Raw genomic sequence first — 21,025 nt, forward strand, 5'->3', positions numbered from 1 at the left:
AAGTGCATATGGAGCCCGAGCCATCTATTCAGGTAATCTTTACTGATGCATTGTTAGATTTGCTGGTTATTGTTCAGTTTATTCAGTTTAGGGTTATTGTTGGTATTGCTGTTTACTATCTATTCAGTTTATTGTTGGTAATTTGGTCTTGCTGATTTATTGTTCAGTTTATCGAAGACGAAGACCATCTGAAGAAAATCGCCACCTACAAAGCCATCGAGTACGTCGAATCCGGTATGGTTCTCGGCCTCGGAACCGGCTCCACGGACCAAACACGCCGTCGACCGAATTGGCGAGCTTCTCCGTCAGGGCAAGCTCAAGGACATCGTCGGAATCCCCACTTCCAAGAAGACGCACGAGCAAGCCCTCTCTCTGGGATCCCCTTGTCAGATATGGACTCTCACCCCGTCGTTGATCTCGCCATTGACGGCGCCGACGAGGTTGATCCTTACCTTAACCTCGTCAAGGGCCGCGGTGGCTCCCTCTTGAGGGAGAAGATGGTTGAAAGTGCTTGTAAGAAGTTCGTTGTAATCGTCGATGAGTCCAAGCTCGTTAACTATATTGGTGGTAGCGGTTTGGCTATGCCCGTTGAAGTTATTTAATTTTGTTGGAAGTTCACTGCTTCTAGGCTTCAGAATCTCTTTCAGGAATTTGGTTGCGTTGCAAAGCTCAAAACTTTGGGCGAAAAGGTTGAGCCTTATGTCACTGATAATGGCAACTATATCATTGATTTGTATTTCAAGCAGAGTATTGGGGATTTGAAGGCTGCCAGCGATTCCATTCTGCAAATCGCCGGTGTTGTGGAGCATGGAATGTTCATTGATATGGCTACCACTGTTATTGTTGCAGGTGAACTTGGCCTAACTGTCAAGAATAAGTAGTAGCTTAATTCAAACACCATTAAATGACATGAACAATAATGTAGGTAAAATTGGAATAATCAAGGAGGTAGTTTAATTCGTCAAGGTTGATGCTTTGACATTTGGGATGCCCTTTTGGGGGGTTTCTAACATACGATATCTAGTGTAGTTGCAATTACTGGAGAAAGTATCTTAATTTCTCTACCAATTTTGTTATTTTTGACCTAGTTTGAGCAAGCAAGCATAAGAGAATTTTATAGACTTACTGGAAATTTGGATATTCAGTTCATGTAATGGCTCTTGTGTTTTGTACACAACTTGTTATTGAGCTGATATTGTATCTTTTTCATTAAATTATCGATAACTTTTTTATTCCTTTCATTAGTTTTCCATATATGGTATATATAATTCAAGCTAATGTTTATTTATCTTTTGCCTTTGAATTTTATATCTTCTGTCACAATACAATTTCCACAAAAAACCTTACTATCTGTGCCTTGAAACTGCTAATACAAAGAATAGAATCTTAAAAAGAATGGAGGGGGAGGGGGAGGGGGGAATGAGAGGAGGGGGCGGAAGGAGGAAGACAGAGAATCCTCCTAACAGCTCATTTAGGATATACTTTTCTGAATACTCAGAATGGTGCAAAATTTGCTGTACTTGCAAATTTAGCAACACTTGATTCTAGATAAATCACATAAAATCTAAAGACATAATCTTGCTTTGCTTTTGAGAATACTCTAAAAATAAAAAAAATTACTTATATTGGAAAATCTTGTAATAACATGAATGATGCCAGTGTGCCTGTTGCCACCAAACATTCTGCCTTCTATTTTATTAAAAAGTCCAAATTGTTATGAAGTTAAGCAGATTAGAAAAAAAAATCCAACTTTCAGGAGTCGGCAACAATCATAAAATTTGAACACAATTAATAATTTCTTCATTTCCAACCATTATATAACAAAGATAAGTTTCATTTACAGAGTAGATGACAGGATGTACAATTTGAGTAATTTACTCTATCAGCTTAAAAAATGGAGCTAAATCCTAACCTCGTATTAGTTACCTGTACCACCTAGCAAAAAAATCCCATCGAAATTGCTAAATCACAGGAACACTCCCGTTTGGTTGTTGTATTGTTCCGAGAGGATTTCCTACAAAACCAAGCCCACGTCACTTCTATGGACATCTAAGTTTCCCATAATATTAATACAACTACTATAACTACTAAAAAGAAAAAAACCACACACACACTAACTATAACAACTAAATGTTATGTGGCTTATCCAAATGCAACAAAGGTGCTGCAACATATCTGTTTGCTCCTTGTCAAAGTTTGTGCTTCAAAACTAGTTACGTAATAATTAATTAGTACCAAAATACTGCGAACCCACTTATAGCTAGAGATACTCTTTTGATAATTGCCGAATTTACTTAATTTAGCACATGTCATGATCAGCATAAGCAGCTTGGTATAACAGTAAGACCAAATAAAACAACTTAATAACATATTACATGTGTTGCTGGCAAAAGAATAAGGTTTTGAAAGAAAGTTGCTTCTTGTCAAATCCATATGGGTAGCTGCAGACCTTGAAACATTATCAACAAGAAACTGATTCGACAAGCCACCACTTGGCGGACCTTCTTTAAGCATGGATATTTCTGAGCTTTTTGCAAGAATATGACAAGAATTTTGTGCATGACACAAGGCAGGTGAATTGCTCTTCTTCTAGCATTGTGTTTGTATTTAAGTCAAATTTCTCCTAGTTTAATTTTAAAATTATAAAAAATATATATTATTACCAAAATTTTAAAATATAAAAATATAAGTTAAAATAAAAATTAAAAAATTAAATTAAAGTATATTAAAAATCACTATGTTGCATTAATTTAACACAATATATAAATAACTATTTTGATAATAAAATTATTATGATAAACTTTAATATAAGAATACTATTTAATATCTTATCAAGTATTGTGTGTTACTAGATCAACGAATTAAATTAGGAGCGTTTGAAAATTTTTTGTAATTATCTTATAAAATAATATTTTTGTATATAAAATGATTTCATTTATATTTTAATATAAGAATGCAAAGACATATTCTTCGATTTTTTATTTTTTATCCCAAACATCTATATTATTTTGAAATATAAATACATTTTTTTGTAATAAATTTATAATAAAAGTTTTAGTTAAAGAGTATTCGGTATTTCTTTTATAACATAGAGTAATAAATTTATTTTTATTTCATCGTTATTACTTTGTAAGATATACCTATTCACCCATATTAAAAAATACACATAACAAGAAATAAGAGATATATTTATATATTTTTTTTTATTCTATTTGTTATTATTAGTTTTATGAATACATTATTTATTTTAATTTTTTTTTAACTATTTAATATTATATGATGAGGATGGAATATTAAAAAAAATTATTATTTTGTCCTATAAATTTATTTGTTGAAATGAATTGTGTAAAGATACACGAAGTCTAAAAGAGTTGGACACCAAACTCTAGTAATTTTATATATTGTTTCATTAAGTAGTACTATGTTGTATGTAAATTTTTTTTTTTAAAGTTAAAGAATAGATATTAGAAATATATAAATAGTGTATATTAATTTAATTAATTTTGTTATAGAATACCAACCAATTATATTATTATGACGTCTGTTGCTTGTACCAGCTCCATGATCATGCACTTCCATTCCTAGATTTTTTAAAGAGTAGAATATAGATATTAAGAAAAAATTGAATTTATAGCAAAAAAAAATAAATTATCATATTAAGTTTTGTGTTACCTGAAATAAAATGAATCAATTTTAAATTTTATCGTGGGTAGAGTCATTTCTTTACAAAAAAAAAGAATTGAATATGTAGGGACAGTTTTTTTTATTAAAAGTGAATTAGTTTTTAAATTCTGTCGTGGGGTAAAATTATTTTTTAATAACAAAAAAATAGCATAAAATAGAAAGAAGAAATTGGATACCAAACTTTTGTATTGGTACAAATGTTTTTCTATTATAATGTTATCTGTCTGTGTAGATGTTTTTTAATATGCATGTGCCCACTTTTCTGCAAAAAAGTGTTGGGAATAAGAAGTATGACCATAATCTAATCAATCATGTGTCAAATAATTTGTTATTATTATTATATTAAAATGTTAATATAATAAGGTTCTTGATTAAATTTAGAGATTTATCATTGTGATAGTGATCATAATATTAAAAGATAAATCTTTTATAATTTAATCTAAATTGTTCTTGGTTATATGATTATTAAAAAGAACATTAATAATCCGGAAAGATCAATATATATATAATGGTCTTCATTGGATGAAAATTAATAGATCTCATTTATTAAATTATATATATAGATGGTGCATATAGAGATATGACCATTGAACTGACTCACTTTAAGAATTTCTAATGGTTATAGTTACCGTATATTTGTCAATAGGATATTCTCAAGACGAACATAATAATGGAGTTTCCTTTGACCTGCGACTATCATAATAATTAACAACGTATTTATTATACTTTGATTCACCACTTTGGCTATTCGTATGCAAAATTTATTATACTGATTTTCGAGATTTAACTTTAAGCATTATATTAGTCTTTGGACTCTTTTTGTTGTTGAGTCAACGAAGTTTTGACTTGTTACACAAGATACATGTTTAAATAATATCGTTTTATTTTAGCTTTTAAACAAGGCAAAAATAAAATTATTTTAAAGAATAAAAAAAGATAAAACAATTTGCACGTCATATAAATTATTTTTCATATTTTTTTATCTTGTTTAAGCATAAAAACAAATGACTTATTTAGCTCTATATTTAATATAGTAAATTAGGACCAACTCAGGACTTAGTTTTCTAATTTAGTATTAGAAAGAGTCAAAAAGTTAATATTGTACGTAAAACTAAATCTCCATACGACTAATATAAAAGTATAAATCTCCATATATATATATATATATATATATATATATAAAAGTCAAATGATAATGTCACTTCTAATTTTTACAATGCTACTTCTCACGTTTGTTTGCTTGTTTATTTATTTATTTTTTTGCATTATATTCTATATAAATTTGTTAAAAAAATATTATCAAAAATAGAAATAATATTATCATCTATTCATAAATAATTGAATTAGGCGGAACTAGATAAAATATTAGCGGGGGACAAAAATATTTATACAATAAAATAAGACTAAAATAAAATTTTAAGAAAAGACTAAACTAAAATTTACATATAATTTACATGTAAAAAATTTAAATTAGGAGGCCATTGCCCCCTTCTCTATAATGTAGTTTCGCCCTTAATAATAGTGTTTTTTTTTTTAATTTCAAACAATTCAAATTAGATTAGTCAAATTTTTATTAAGTAACGGATTCCGCTAGGGAGACAATGGACTATTTGTACAATGTGTACAATTCTTTCGGATCTAGCGCTTTAATACCATGTCATGATACCACTCATCCCAAAAGTTTCAGCTGATGACAAAATGTAACATTAATAATTATATCTCTAATACTCCATAAACCTCCATTGTATACATTGTATAAATATTTCATTGGCTCCTCATACTTTTTCTACATTATTATATTGATACATTGTTTATGGCTAAGTTGGAGACTTTACTAACAAAATCAAACTCATGCAACAAACAAACCAATCCCAATGAAGCTAAGAACACTGTGACAGGACCAAGCATCCACAGCATCAAAGGAACACTAACACAAAAAAATCTACTCCCAATTAGAGCGAATGTGAACCCTCTTTCTAGAATTGTTTGTGTGTAATTCCAAGACAAAAATTCTCCATGAGTGTTCATAAGAAAATTTGCATCAATTAAGAACCCTATGGCCATTGAGCTGAATAAGAAGCTAAGAACAAGGCATAGTGATGCTGAGCCATATTTTAGTGTTATGATATTGTCTGATTTTGAACCAAAGAATTTGCTGGTGAAGACTGAGTGCCTTGCACTATAGGCATTGTTGCTTAGAGCTGCCAAAGCCATGTTTATTAGAATGGTTATGGAAGCTATGAATATGGCTTCCATCAGAGTGTTTCTCATGCTTTGCACTGTTAGCATGTTCTTCTTATCATCACCCTGTACCAATTAATAACATCACAATTATTATCCCAATCTAATAATCAAAATTTTATTATTATTAGGAATTCAACTCAACTAACTATGTTTATTTCTTCTAACAAGAAATTTATTTATCTCTAATATTCAAATTTAAAGGTATTAAATGTAAAGACACAAGTAATTTCTCTAAAAATAACTAATGATCAAGTAATTAGTTCTTTTGTTCACTTAAACAAATGTTAAAAATTCAAATTTCATCTTATTCATGTGCAGCTATTCATTAGCTCGTGACAAATTCTAAATTGAACTAAGATTCGCAACAAATTAGTCCTTAACTTGTTGGATTGGAGGTTATCGTGAATAAAAAAATTTATCCAAAAAATTTTACTAAAAAAAAAAACTTTTCCAAAATATTATTCGGACATTTAGTCCTTAAAAAAATATCAACCACTAGTTTTGAAATAGACATGAATTAAGTCATTCAATTCAATGTTTATTTGACCAATTAATTTAGTTTTAATCATGGATGGTTATTTTATATTAGGAAAAACCAAATTAATGCGAGAAAAATTTGTGATCAACTAAAATGATGTTCATTCTATATCTACTAATTAAAATCCAAATTAAATTAAGTATGGATTCATTTCTATATATATCTCTAACCAAATATACTCTACACATACATCCAATAATAATAATTATTGACTCACAAATTAATAATAATACCTGGTTTAAGTTGAGACCCCAAGAAGTCCTCCTCAGCTTATTGAGTCCAAAAGTTGTACGAGAAGGTTTGTTCTTGATGCTATGGCAGAGATAGGCATGGTACCCTATTGTTATGAAGAGGCTCAAAGGAACCAATATGGTGTCCAAATAAACACCTATTCTCATCATCTTTCACTCTCATGAACCATGAAATTCAAAATGCATTCTTATAATAATGGGGATTTAGTGGGAATATCAATATCCCAACAATGCACCACACTTCCGTAAATAATGCCATAAATGAAAAAGCATGATCAATATATATAATGGGAGTAAATATCATAATGTGTGATCATTGTTCTATTTAACTATTGTTAGTGCTATTTAAGTATTTATTGTTCATAACACTAGTGGAAATAGTAGTAATGGACACCAAACTTGACATGGAGGGTGAGTCACACTTTCTTTTATATATACGTAGTCAAGATATAAAATATTAGTATTAGAGTCTTATCCACTAACTAAGTCGGTTCGATCAATGAAAAATTTATGTCAGTAATAATTTTCTAATTTTTAAATAAGTATAAAAATGATTTTTAATTAATTAATATTAACTAAGTTTTTATTATAAAAATATTTTTGATTAACACTTATCATTTTTAAATATTTAGGATTCAAAAATTTAAAATAAAAATAAGTTTAAAAAAATAATTACCTAATTTTTTTATATTTTAAAGATCTCTAATTAGATTAAAGTATCTATACCACAATCAATTTATCATTCGTCACAAGTATATATGTCACACTTGATTGGTAACTGAATGGATGTATGATATATATTATATAATACAGCACAAAGTCTAATCTTCTTTTTTTTTTTGGTTTGTGCTGATTTGAATAAATAATTTAATTAAATTCTTTTGAAAAAAAATTAAAATATAAAAACGTATATTAAAAATATATTTTTTAAAATTATAAATTAATTTTAAAAATTATGCTAAATATTAATGTTATAACTTTTTATAATTTAAAAATAAAAAAAATATTTATAGACCATTAAAAGCTCATGGAATTAGCCATCTAATTAATAAATATTGCTCACTCCAGCAGTGGCTTCATTAATATAAAAGCAATTAATTAGAAGAAATGATAAGTGGAATTACGTGGAGGATCAGATGCGCCAACTGAAGAAGGGGAACAGATTATATAAGCAGGACAAAAAATGTTAACAAAATAAAATAAAAATCAATTTAAAATAGTTTAAAATTATTTTATTTTATATGCTTTAATTACTGTTAGAATAATTGAATAATATTACATTTAATAAATATATAATTTTAGATGCATAAAATTATAAAAAATAAATTAAATAAAATAATTTTAAATTATAGTCTCTCTATATTATCCAATCAGAATAAAGATTTTAATTTTTTGGTAATTTTTCATAACACTATATATGTATCCACTATCCTGCATCCACACGCACAGTCTATTATTAGTTAGGTCAAGACTTCGCACAGTCTATATATATATATATGGTTCGGTTTGTTTTGCGAACAGTAATTAAATAAATAAAAATTAAGAAAAAAATGAAGAAATACAGTAATAACTAAATAAATAAAAATTTAGCTAATTTAAATTTTAAAGACCATAAAATTATAAATAAAAAATTATTAAAAATAAAAAATAAATCTAAGTTTTAATATATTTGTTTATAGGACAATTCACCTAAATAAATTGTTTCACCTTTAAAATTACGCAAATGCATTGTTTTCAAAACGAAGACATAAATGCATTGTTTCACATATCTATGTAGGTGGATGTTACAATACTCCCTTGATGTTTAGAGTTTTAAAATTCCATATATTTTTAACAAAAAAAACACTATTAAAATTTAAAATTTAATTTACTTTGCGTTGATTTAGATTAACATTTAATGCATACTGATGAAATCAATAAACAATTAATACTTTTTTGAAAAACTACAAACATATTAATTACAACTTATAAAATATATTTTTAATAAATGATAATTATAATTATTATAAGAAATTTAATATGCTTTATTAGTATATAAGTTATTTAATTAGTTAATAAAATCTAATTAATTAATAATTTTATATTTTATTTATTTTAATTATTTATTTAAAATGATAATTTATTTCATAAAGTTTAGTTAATATATTATCTTCTTTTGTTCATTGAAAATAATGAATTTGTTCATCGACAAATTTATTCCTATTTCTGTACAATTTGAATCGTATTCGTATATTTTTATTTTTTTTATTAATCTAATTTTATTCACATATTTGAATTTTAAATTTTTAAAATTTTTTATTTAAAATTTAGATAGATATAATTTAAATTAATAATTTAATTTAATAAAAATAAACGTATTCGTATTATTTTTATTATCCTAAGCAAAAAATATCTCTAACTATATTTTCTAGGTAAGATTTATTAATCTTTTCAGATATTATGTACTTATATATACACTCTAATATTATTAATTTGAAAGATTACATATATCTATCTTTTTTGTTGAGATATTTAAAAACCATGTTTAACCGCTTTAAAAAAATAATACGAGAACATTTATTTAAAATAAGATGAATATATTTATTTAAAATTTAAAAATTTTAAATAAATTTATTCGTATTAATTTTAAAATAATATGAATATGTTTGTTTAAATAAAAAAATTTTAAAATAATAAGAGTATTATATCTTTTTAATTCTTTTTAATTTTTATTTTTATCATAATTTTATAATAATTTAATATCAATTTAAAAATGAAATAAATTTAAATTAAAACAAAAAATTTAATCCAAATAGAATTTAATGTTAATTCTTTTCTCTTTCCTTAATAATTAAATGATGATTATTCTCTCTCTTCTTAATTAAGGAGTACTAAAACTCCAAATACGTTAACTTTTGTTTAACTCTTTAAAAAGAGTTTTAATACTCCAAACCTTCCAGGAGTATTGAATCAGGCGCCATCTATGTAAACCGCTACTAAGTTTTAATATATTTGTTTATAGGACAATTTACCTAAATAAATTGTTTCACCTTTAAAATTAAGCAAATGCATTATTTTCAAAACGAAAACGTAAATGAATTATTTCACATATCTATGGAAACCGCTACTGGCAGTGGCGGTAGCATAAAAACCGCTGTTGCTTGCCGCAGTTTCTGCATGATTATGATTGGTCATAAACCGCTGCTACCAGTAGCGGTTTATGTATCGCTAGAAGCAGTAACGATTTACGTTGAGTATAAAAACAAATAATAAAACTAATCTTTATCTAACAAATAATTACAAAACAAATAATTAATGGTATATACTATTTAAATAATACCATAAATAAAAAAATTTAATTTATCATTTCACAATATAATTTAAAAAATATAAATATACATGTAATAAATTTTTTATTTGTATTTATTATTAAAAGTGAGACTAAATTACAAAAAATACAATACTAAATAGAGTGAGTATTAACAGAGTACTAAAATATATAAACTAAGACTAATTTTTTTATATATTCATCCCTTCTAAAACTCATGAATGATAAAATAATTTATTTTTAGTAAAAATTAGTAAATTTTTTCACAAAAATAGCAAATCAAATAAAAAAATTCACTATTTTTTATTAAAAATAAATTATTTTATCATTTATGAATTTTAGAAGGGATGAAGATAAAAAAAATTAGTCTTAGTTTATAATATTATATATTTTAGTACTCTGTGAATACTCCCTCTTTGATTTGCTATTTAGTCTCATTTTAATAATAAATACAAATAAAAAATTATTACATGCATATTTATATTTTTTATTTTATTCATCGAAATTATGATGCTATCACTATTATTTATCCAATCAATCAACTATAAAATACAAATAGTTTTTATTTTTTGGCATAAAACAACAAAGTTGCAAAAATAAAAAAAATCGTTTAGCTAGAACCTCAAATGCAAATCAGCAGCAAAGAACACAACTCATGTTCCAAACTCTCCGAATTTTTTTGTATGGTTGATATAAATAAAAGATATGGTTGATATAAATAAAAGAGAATGAAGTGATTTTTAAAGAGAAAAATATATGATTTAGTGAACTTTTGGCTAAAAATAAATTATTTTATTATTTATAAATTTTAAAAGAGATGAGAATAAAAAAATAGTCTTGATTTATATAATTTAATACTTTGAGTATTGTATTTTTTTTATTTGTAATTTAGTCTCACTTTTAATAACAAATACAAATAAAAAATTTATTACATGCATATTTATATTTTTTAAATTATATTGTGAAATGATAAATTAATTTTTTTTATTTATGATATTATTTAAATAGTATATATCATTAATTATTTGTTTTGTAATTATTTTTTAGATAAAGATTAGTTTTACTATTTGTTTTCGTACTCAACGTAAACCGCTACATACGTAAACCAATGCACATAAACCGCTAAACCCTAAACACAATCATAATGATGGAGAAACTGCGGCAACAGCGGTTTCCATGCTACCACAACTCAACGTAATCCACGACTGATAACAGTGGATTCTGTGTTTGTGTAAACCGCCAGTAGCGATTTTTATAGATATGTGAAACAATGTATTTGTGTCTTTATTTTGGAAACAATACATTTACATAATTTTAAATGTGAAATAATTTATTTAAGTGAATTGTCCTTGTTTATATTTATTAAAAAATATTTAAATTTTTTATTAACAGTAGTTTTATCATATGCGTTAAGCAGATGTATTAGCTAAATTCAATAAATAATAAAGGGATTATTTTTGGTCATTGAGTTATAATTTAAATCAGTGACGGATCTAAAAAAATTTGACGGTGGAAGAAAAATATATATAATATAATAATAATTTTTATAATAAAAATATTATATATACATAAAAATCAACTATCAAAATATTTATTAATTATTATATATTCGTATATAAATATATATTATTTAATTTATTTTTAATGTGTATTTTTTATTTCAATATATATATATATATATAGGTGATTATTTTTTATGTACATATAATATGATTAATCTTTAAAATATCTAATTTACAAATTAAAATACTAAAATAATAATTTAAATTATAACATATAATTTAGAATTTTATTATTTAGGTTTTTTATTTTAAAAAAATTGAGTAATCTTTTTCTTAACAATATAATCAAAATATCTCTCTTTTTATATAGAATAATACTACGTATTCTAGTTTTTTTTGTTAACTAAGTCCAACCAAATTAATCTAAGATAACAAAAATCAATTATAACTAGCATTATTCTAAATCTTATTGTTTAACTTGGTTTGACATAATTTATAAAAAGACTTGAATGTGTAGTGTATATATATATATATATATGTATGTATATGTATATATAAGTAAATGCTTATTTAAAAATTTACTTCTTATACAATAAAAAATAATACTCTTTTAAGTCGATTTTTAAAAAACATAAATTTCATTTAAATTAATAATTGATCATTCTAATGACATCTAATATGAAATTTTTAAATTGATTATGAAGTATCAAAAATTGAATAAAAAATTATTATAGGGTCAAATTTAATAATTTAGTGGGGGCAAATAAATATTATTATCATATACTACTAAAAAAAACTTCAAATTGTAATGGGGCGGTTGCCCCCACAACTAAATACATAGATCCGTTCCTGATTCAAATGACATAATCTTTCTATATTCATTTAGAGGTTGCGGGTTTGACTACTTATCTCTGGCCAATAAGTTATAACTCAAATGAGATAGTATTTTCATACTCATCTAAAATATTACGAATTCAATTTTTTTTATTTTTAGTAAAAAAAAAAAGGGATTGTTTCTGTGAAGAGACGGCGAAAAATAAGTTAAAATCTTCAAATGATTGATGCTTAATTTTAGGGGTGTGCATGGGTCGGGTGAAACCGGGTTTGATGTGACTTAGACCCGACCCGAAATATGCACCGGGCCCATTTTTGAGACCCGAATCCGATCTTAGACCCGATGAAATCTATACCCTTTCGGGCCACAACTATACCGGGTGAAAATCGGGCCGTTAATAATATATTACCTTGATACCTTCTTGTAAGTTAGCATGTAAAAATATCCAAATTTCCAAGGCTCCAACCATTATTTGACATTGTAAAATTTACTTAGAAAAATATAACAAGAACCAACTCTTCTCTAAAATTAAAGCATAACCATAATCAATACTAATATTACCTAATAACACTAAATATTTAAATCAATACAAATAACACAATATTATGCATTAGTCTAAAGTCTTATGCATTTTAAATATAAAACATTAACTTATAGTCTTATATATAATGACTAATAACACAAAATATTAAGGTTTACAATACTTAAATTCCACATAATAATAGCCATCATCCATCACTAATAATACAAAATATTTATTGTGTATGGTGACCGGGCCACCGGACCGATTTCGGATGACCCGAGCTATGGCCTGGATTCGACCCGAAATAATGACCGGACCTATTTTTGAGACCCTTATCCGACTCTAAACCCGATGAAATCACACCAAATTAGCCTCTAAAATGTTCGAGACCGAACCGAATCTTCAGACTGGACCGAGCCATACTCCCCTTACTTAATTTGAAGTATATATTATGTAGGGGTAGAAAAGAAGTATAATGTGCACAAATAATAAAACAGCGTTTGCGGGATTTAGTGTGCATGGATGATGTTGTACTTTACTCACTAGCAGATTTTTGAATCATAAGAATAGAATTGATATTTTGATAATACCTCTCTTTTTTTTATAAATTTATGCAAATATATATATAAAATGTGACTTGGAGAAAGGATTTGTTGTTGAAAAAAGTGCAGATAGAAGAGAATCGCCGCTTGTTTGAAAAAAGCGCAGATGGAACTGCCGCTATTTGAAGGAAGTGCAGACGGAACTGTAAAAAAAATCCGGACGGAACTGTCACAAGAAAACACAGACGAAACGCAGACATAACTGTCACGAAAAAACGCAGACGGAACTGTCACGAGAGAACACAAATGGAACTACTAGAGAACGCAGACGAAACTGCTACGAGAGAATGTAGACGAAACTGCCACGAGAGAACGCAAACGGAATTACCGAAAGAGAGCGAAAACTATATGATTTTTTCATAAGAATAGGTAAACAGCGGATGACAATGGTATTTGATCATTCGACTCGAAAAAACACACAAGACAGAGAAAATATACTAGTCTGTGAGGTGAAAAAGCATCAAAGGAGTGACAAAAGAAAAAGAAGAATAGCATAGAAAAAAAATGCAAAAACTACGTTGATTTCACCACAAGGAAAACAACCTATCATCTTCAAGGAGGATACCATGGCTCTGATGCCATATTAGAAACAAGAAATTAAACTGGATAAAGAATTTGTTATTGAGTATGTTCAAGTTGTCTGTTCAAGTTGTCTGGAATTATACAATATAAAAAGGTATTTATATGTACTAAGAGAATCGTAGTAATAAAGACGTAATCTCCTATAATAAATATTCAGATATGCTAAATAATACTAATTGATACTAATTGATCCTAATTATATTCTAACAGTGATCTATTCTATTATATAAAAATCGGATGTCTGCACTTAATGATAGAGCTGACGTGGCATGCTCTGGAGAGTGTTTCCCGATTTAATTATTTTAACTCATTCAATACAATTTATTACCATAACTTAATTATATCAGCTAATTGATTTGATTAGATATTTAAATATTAATATAATTTATTATAATATATATTACTTAATTAATTTTACTACATTAATTATAATTTGTTATATTAGTTAATTAATTTATTCATTTATAAAGTCTGAATAAAATAAATAATTTACTGTTTATTCTAATTGAATTCATTAAATTTAATTATACATTATATATGAATTAATAATAATTTATAAATCACTTTACATTATATATGTATTAACAAAATATTATATATGTCTTAATGTGTTAATTAAATATTATATACGCATAGAAAAATAAATACAAAGATGATTTATATAATATTAATAATATTATATTAGCACGGTAATTTTTTTGTGTTGATATCATATAGTATTAATAATGATAATATTATTATATAGTATTATATAAATTTTCTAATATTAGTATAGAAAATTGGAAAATTATTCTTTATGGCAATCATTCTTAGTAGAATAGTGTGTCCTTTATATAATATTGATAATTGTTGCTTAATTTAAAGTAATTGTATGTTAGTATCTTAAATTTATTTTCAATAATGACCTAAATAGATAAATCTAATTGAATTGAATGATTATATAAAATATTTTATATTATTAATATACTAAAATTAAATTCATTTTTTGGTATAGAATTTTATAGGTAAATTTTATACAAGATTAAGTAATTTTTTATTTGTTTTATCTATGTTACTTTATTTAATTTTAAGTAGCATCATATTTACAATTACTGCCAGTATGATATTTTATAAAATATGAAAATCAATTTTTTTATAATTTAAATATCAATGTTTGAAAAGAAAAACTTAACAGACTCACAATGAGAGAGAGAGGGAAATTTACCTAGAGAAAAGAAAATCGGCATGAGAATGGTGGCGACGGGCTCAACAACGACGGTAACGGAATGAGCAGCGATGATGACATAAGCTGTGAACAGTAACGAACCCAGAAAAATTTAGTAAAGGGGACAAAAATATAATAAAATATAGGTATAGATATTTTTTTTGCTTCCCACGATATTCAACAAGTTAAGGACTAATCTGTCATAAATTTGAATTCTATTTAAGAATCTACAATTGGCCGGCAACGAGTTGCTATACATACGAGACAGAATTTGGACCCTCAATATTTATTTAAGCGGACGACTAAGTTGATCACTTGATCAGTCTAAATTAGTTTAGATATATTCAAAATTTAAAATTAGAACTATCTAATACATATTGATAAGAACTAGAAATATACACACAATCATTATTATAATATTTAAAATAATAAAATATAATTTCATACACATAGTATAATATTTAAAATAACAAAAAAATATTTATAAGGGCTTTTTTTATTTTTAACATGATTAAATATTATTTTTTATATATTTTTAAATAATTATTTTACTTAATTGTCAAATCTACTTATTATAATTTTTATAGCATAAATAAATTTTTTAACCAAAATAATTATAGTATATTAATACATAGATAATATATTTTTTATCTTAAACAATTTTAAAAAAACACTAATAATTTAAGTTGTATTTAATTAGAAAACTAAGTTTTAATTTAATTATTAATTAATTAACTAATATAATATAATTAATTATCACTAATTTTTTAGTGTATTTATTTATTTTTAATACTAAATTAAATTTAGAAATATAATTATTATTATGTTTTAAGTTTAACAAAATATTTTTTTAACATAAAATACAAAAGAACTATTTATATTTTATTTTGAGACAAATTTATTTATCTATTCTATTATATAAAAATTATATATATGCACTTAAATTTATTTTCAATAATGACCTAAAGAGATAAATCTAATTGAATTGAATGATTATATAAAATATTTTATATTATTAATATACTAAAATTAAATTCATTTTTTGGTACAGAATTTTATAGGTAAATTTTATACAAGATTAAGTAATTTTTTATTTTTTTATTTGTTTTATCTATGTTACTTTATTTAATTTTAAGTAGCGTCATATTTACAATTATCGCCAGTATGATATTTTATAAAATATGACAATCAATTTTTTTATAATTTAAATATCAATGTTTGAATAGAAGAACTTAACAGACTCACAATGAGAGAGAGAGGAAAATTTACCTAGAGAAAAGAAACTCGGCATGAGAATGGTGGCGACGGACTCAACAACGACGGTAACGGAATGAGCAGCGATAATGACATAAGCTGTGAACAGTGACGGACCCAGAAAAATTTAGTAATGGGGACAAAAATATAATAAAATTTAGGTATAGATTTTTTTTGCTTCCCACGATATTCAACAAGTTAAGGACTAATCCGTCATGAATTTGAATTCCATTTAAGAATCTACAATTGGCCGGCAACGAGTTGCTATACATACGAGACAGAATTCGAACCCTCAATACTTATTTAAGTGGACGACTAAGTTGATCACTTGATCAATCTAAATTGGTTTAGATATATTCAAAATTTAAAATTAGAACTATCTAATACATATTAATAAGAACTAGAAATATACACACAATTATTATTATAATATTTAAAATAATAAAAATATAATTTCATACACATAGTATAATATTTAAAATGACAAAATAAAAAATATTTATAAGGACTTTTCTTATTTTTAACATGATTAAATATTATTTTTTATATATATTTTTAAACAATTATTTTATTTAATTGTCAAATCTACTTATTATAATTTTTATAGTATAAATAAATTTTTTAACCAAAATAATTACAGTATATTAATACATAGATAATATATTTTTTATCTTAAACAATTTTTAAAAAATCACTAATAATTTAAGTTGTATTTAATTAGAAAACTAAGTTTTAACTTAATTATTAATTAATTAACTAATATAATATAATTAATTATCACTAATTTTTGAGTGTATTTATTTATTTTTCATACTAAATCAAATTTAACAATATAATTATTATTATGTGTTAAGTTTAACAAAATATTTTTTAACATAAAATACAAAAGAACTATTTATATTTTATTTTGAGACAAATATAATATAATAAGTGGTATATATGTATATAAGTATTATTTTTTTTTAAAAAAATTTGTGGGGGCAAATGCCCCTCTATATTAAACGTGGATTCGTCTCTGGCTGTGAGGGAAGATGGGAGTTGTGAATAGGTAAACGGCGATGGACTCAGCAACAATATGACAGGAGCTATGCGATTTTTTTGTTAAGAAGTTGAGAAGAAGAAGATTTTAGGTGAGGATGATTGAATTTATCTTGCATGGCTATAGAATATAGACCGAAGCTATGAATCATGTGTGATATGAGGCAAATCCTAATTACTAAAAAGTGTTTATATGTATATATTCGGGGCGGGTACATCCTAAACCCGACGATACTTGTCTTAAGCAAAATCTGTCCCGACTCGAGTCAAGTTATTACCTTTTTCATCCGGGTATAGACGGGTCAGGTACCTGCGTATTCGAAAACTCCTGCCAAGTCTAACCACGTATTGATACTCCTTTTATTAAGGGTTTATCGCTAACCAATGAATTTTATATACACAAGACGAGATTCTAACTCCTAATAGTTGTTTAAGCGGACGAGTGAGATGATCACTTAACAAACTCAAATTGATTAAGATAAATACTAATTATTTTTAATATTTTAATATTAAAAATTTTAAGAGTTTAATTTTAATTATAACTTTATAAAATATTTATAATAATAATTATTACACATATTATTTAATTTTTTAATAAAATTTTTAATATAATTTTATGTATTATTCCGTACAAGGTACGGGAACATATACTAGTATTATAAAAAAATAAAAGTGAAATTATTATTTTTCAAAAATAACAATTCTAACACTCTTTCAGGTATTACATATGCAAATGGATGTTTTAGGCAGAGAGTTTTTAGCTTGAGCAGGAAATGATGAGTTGCTTAATTTGATTCAGTTTTAACAAAATAACTATTCTTATATTTAAAATCTAACCAAATTACTCCATTAAGATACTTCCCCATTCAAAGAGATATCAACTCTTTGATGAATCTTTGATGAGTAAACTATATAATTTTTTTTTTAAAAGTATCTAAGTTAATTTTATATAATAAAAATGATATGTTTTAAAATTTATTTTTATATTAATTTACTAACAAGTATATGTAATACTTATTATAATCTTTATTTTTAGTGAAAAATATTATTGTATTAAAATGAATTTCAATAAAAGTGACATACTTTAAAAGTATTATCTATATGACTTTTATTAGAAAAAAAATTTTAATAGTAAATATTATTTTTATTTTTAAATTTTAATTTTATTCTTAATATTTAGTTTCAATTGTATCATGATATTTTATTATATTTTAATTATATCCTCAATGAGACAAGTACGATGATGCAATTTTGTTACGTTAGCCGAAAATTATTACATGTCATGTCAGTAACACACTAATATACAATTATTAACAGAAAAGGGTATAATTTAAACATATTTAAAATGTTCAGGAATAAAAAATACAGTGTATTTTTTAAAAAATTATTAATCAAACCTCAAATGAGAAGAAGTTTGACATAATTTAAATAATAAGTTTTTAAAATAAAAAAATATTGTATGTCATTTTTAGAAGGTTATATATAAAAAGTTGTACAATAATGTCATTTTTGATGAAATCCAAATTTTAACAAGAACACCTTGGACTTTATATAATACAATAATGAAATACAGCAAAAGTACCAATCTATATTACAGTCCCATGGGTATGTATATATATTAAATTGGTAATAATTAGCTAGAAAAAAAAAAGCACTAGAAGGTGATTCTTCCTTCAGGATTATATGTCCTTTTGAATAAATGGAAATAGAAGCCAAATGGTTTAGCAGCAAATTTTAGGAATGGAAAAAACAATGCATTCACTAAATTCTTTATGAATGTAAGGATAGAGTTGCGTCCAAAACTCATGTTCAGCACTTGCCTGAAGACGAGGAAGAACGATAACCCAACTGTGATAATTGAAATCCCAATCGAGGAAGATCCCAATATAACATATGTTCCTGTTCCAAACGCTACGATCATTGCTGCTATTGCAATCAAAGTAAAAGAGAAGGCTGTTTCGGAAAAGTAATAGTCCAAGTACTTAGCTTTATTCAACGGTGAGAAGAGGTGTATGAAAGCTGCGGAAGTGGCCATAACCATTGCTATGGTGTTTGAAACAAAGAAAGCTTTGAAAGAAGCTTTGTCCCTGAAGATAGGTGTACCCTTAAGCTCACCGTCTACCACGGTACCTCCCGGTAGGGTAAATGTAGCTGCAAATGTTACCGTTGCAATCAGAGTTGCCACTATTAAATGTGACTCTCTTGCTTCCTTTGTAAACGTTAACTTCGCGCGAGGACCCATATTCTTTGATTTTAAAGTGATGAGTCGTTGGCTTACTCTAGCTCCAACCTTTTGTAATCTCCAAATTATGCCCTGCATTTGCATATAAAATAGTACTTGTCATATTTTGTGAAACAAAAATATTATTTGTACGTTAAAATTAATTTTGTGTATAAATATATATATATTGTTTAATTCATTTTCAATGTGTATTTTATATTTTAACATATATTTTATATTAAAAACTAATTTTAGTAATAGATCTTGATGTGCATCTAGCATAATTGTTTGTGAAAAAATGTGGTCAGCTGTTATCATGTACCGAGCACTAAGAACGGAGTTCTTGTAAGATGAGACTCAAGGTTTTGGTGTTATCTCAAATTACAATAATGGCAAATATCAACTGCTTACAACCAAAGTCACTCCTCTTATATTCTAACGAAGTCTAACTGAATCTGCAATCCTTCTAACTCCTTGCCAGCTTGGCATTTACATAAGCCATTAGCGCTAATAATTAATAATAACTTAACCTAAAAGGCTTCCCATAAATATTTTCTCCTAACCAACTCTAACTTTACATATTACATTAGATGATGACTCAGAATTGTGTAACGTCTCTTAGAATCATAATTGTTGCGGTCTGGCCCAAACTCCTGCGGGTCGACCCGACCCGAGCGTTACCCGACCCAAACGGTCGGGCGAAGCGCTCCCCAACCGACTCCGACACGCGTCCTGCACAGCTCATCCGCAGCTGTGAGGAAACGCCTTGGAGAAAGTGGGCCTACCCTCGCAGGGCCCACGCCTGACACAATATATAAGGAGAAGGACAGCCCTTCCCCCAAGGTACGTCACACTTTTTCACCTAACCCTTTCCCGCCTGCACATTAGCTGACTAGAGCGTCGGAGTGTCTTTGCAGGTGGCACCCCCTTTTTCTTCCACAACAAGAGCTCGTCTGCCCGGTACCCCCGAACACAGTACAACCTCGATTGAAGCGTCTTCTCCTTCAACGAGTCACCCGATCCGTCCAGGAGCCGTCCTAACGAACATTGGCGCCGTCTGTGGGGATAGGCCTTAATGGACGTTGTGCCGGGCCCCGGGGACCAAGGCCGAGGAGCCGGAGCGGAAGGGGCAGCCTCTGTCACCTCGCTGAGAGGTCGGCGGAGGTCCCCTCGACAACACACAGAACAGCACACGAGGACACGACCCTTCGGGGGAACGGGCGGCGACAGCGCCATAATA

General features: G+C 26.6%; 1 protein-coding gene and 1 pseudogene across 1 annotated transcript; one reads left to right on the forward strand and one right to left on the reverse strand.

Moving 5' to 3' along the window:
- The first annotated feature begins 235 nt into the window (after window positions 1–235).
- On the forward strand, window positions 236–981 carry LOC112795166 (probable ribose-5-phosphate isomerase 2; annotated as a pseudogene).
- A 4,416-nt stretch (window positions 982–5,397) lies between these two features.
- LOC112797229 (uncharacterized) lies at window positions 5,398–7,035 on the reverse strand. Its single transcript, XM_025840048.3, has 2 exons — window positions 6,700–7,035; window positions 5,398–5,991 (listed from the first exon to the last, which is right to left on the reverse strand). The coding sequence occupies exons 1-2, from the start codon at window positions 6,865–6,867 to the stop codon at window positions 5,479–5,481; spliced, it is 681 nt and encodes a 226-aa protein (XP_025695833.1). The 5' UTR covers window positions 6,868–7,035; the 3' UTR covers window positions 5,398–5,478.
- Window positions 7,036–21,025: the final 13,990 nt, after the last annotated feature.

Source organism: Arachis hypogaea, chromosome 4, assembly GCF_003086295.3.
Source record: "Arachis hypogaea cultivar Tifrunner chromosome 4, arahy.Tifrunner.gnm2.J5K5, whole genome shotgun sequence".
Lineage (NCBI taxonomy): Eukaryota > Viridiplantae > Streptophyta > Magnoliopsida > Fabales > Fabaceae > Arachis > Arachis hypogaea.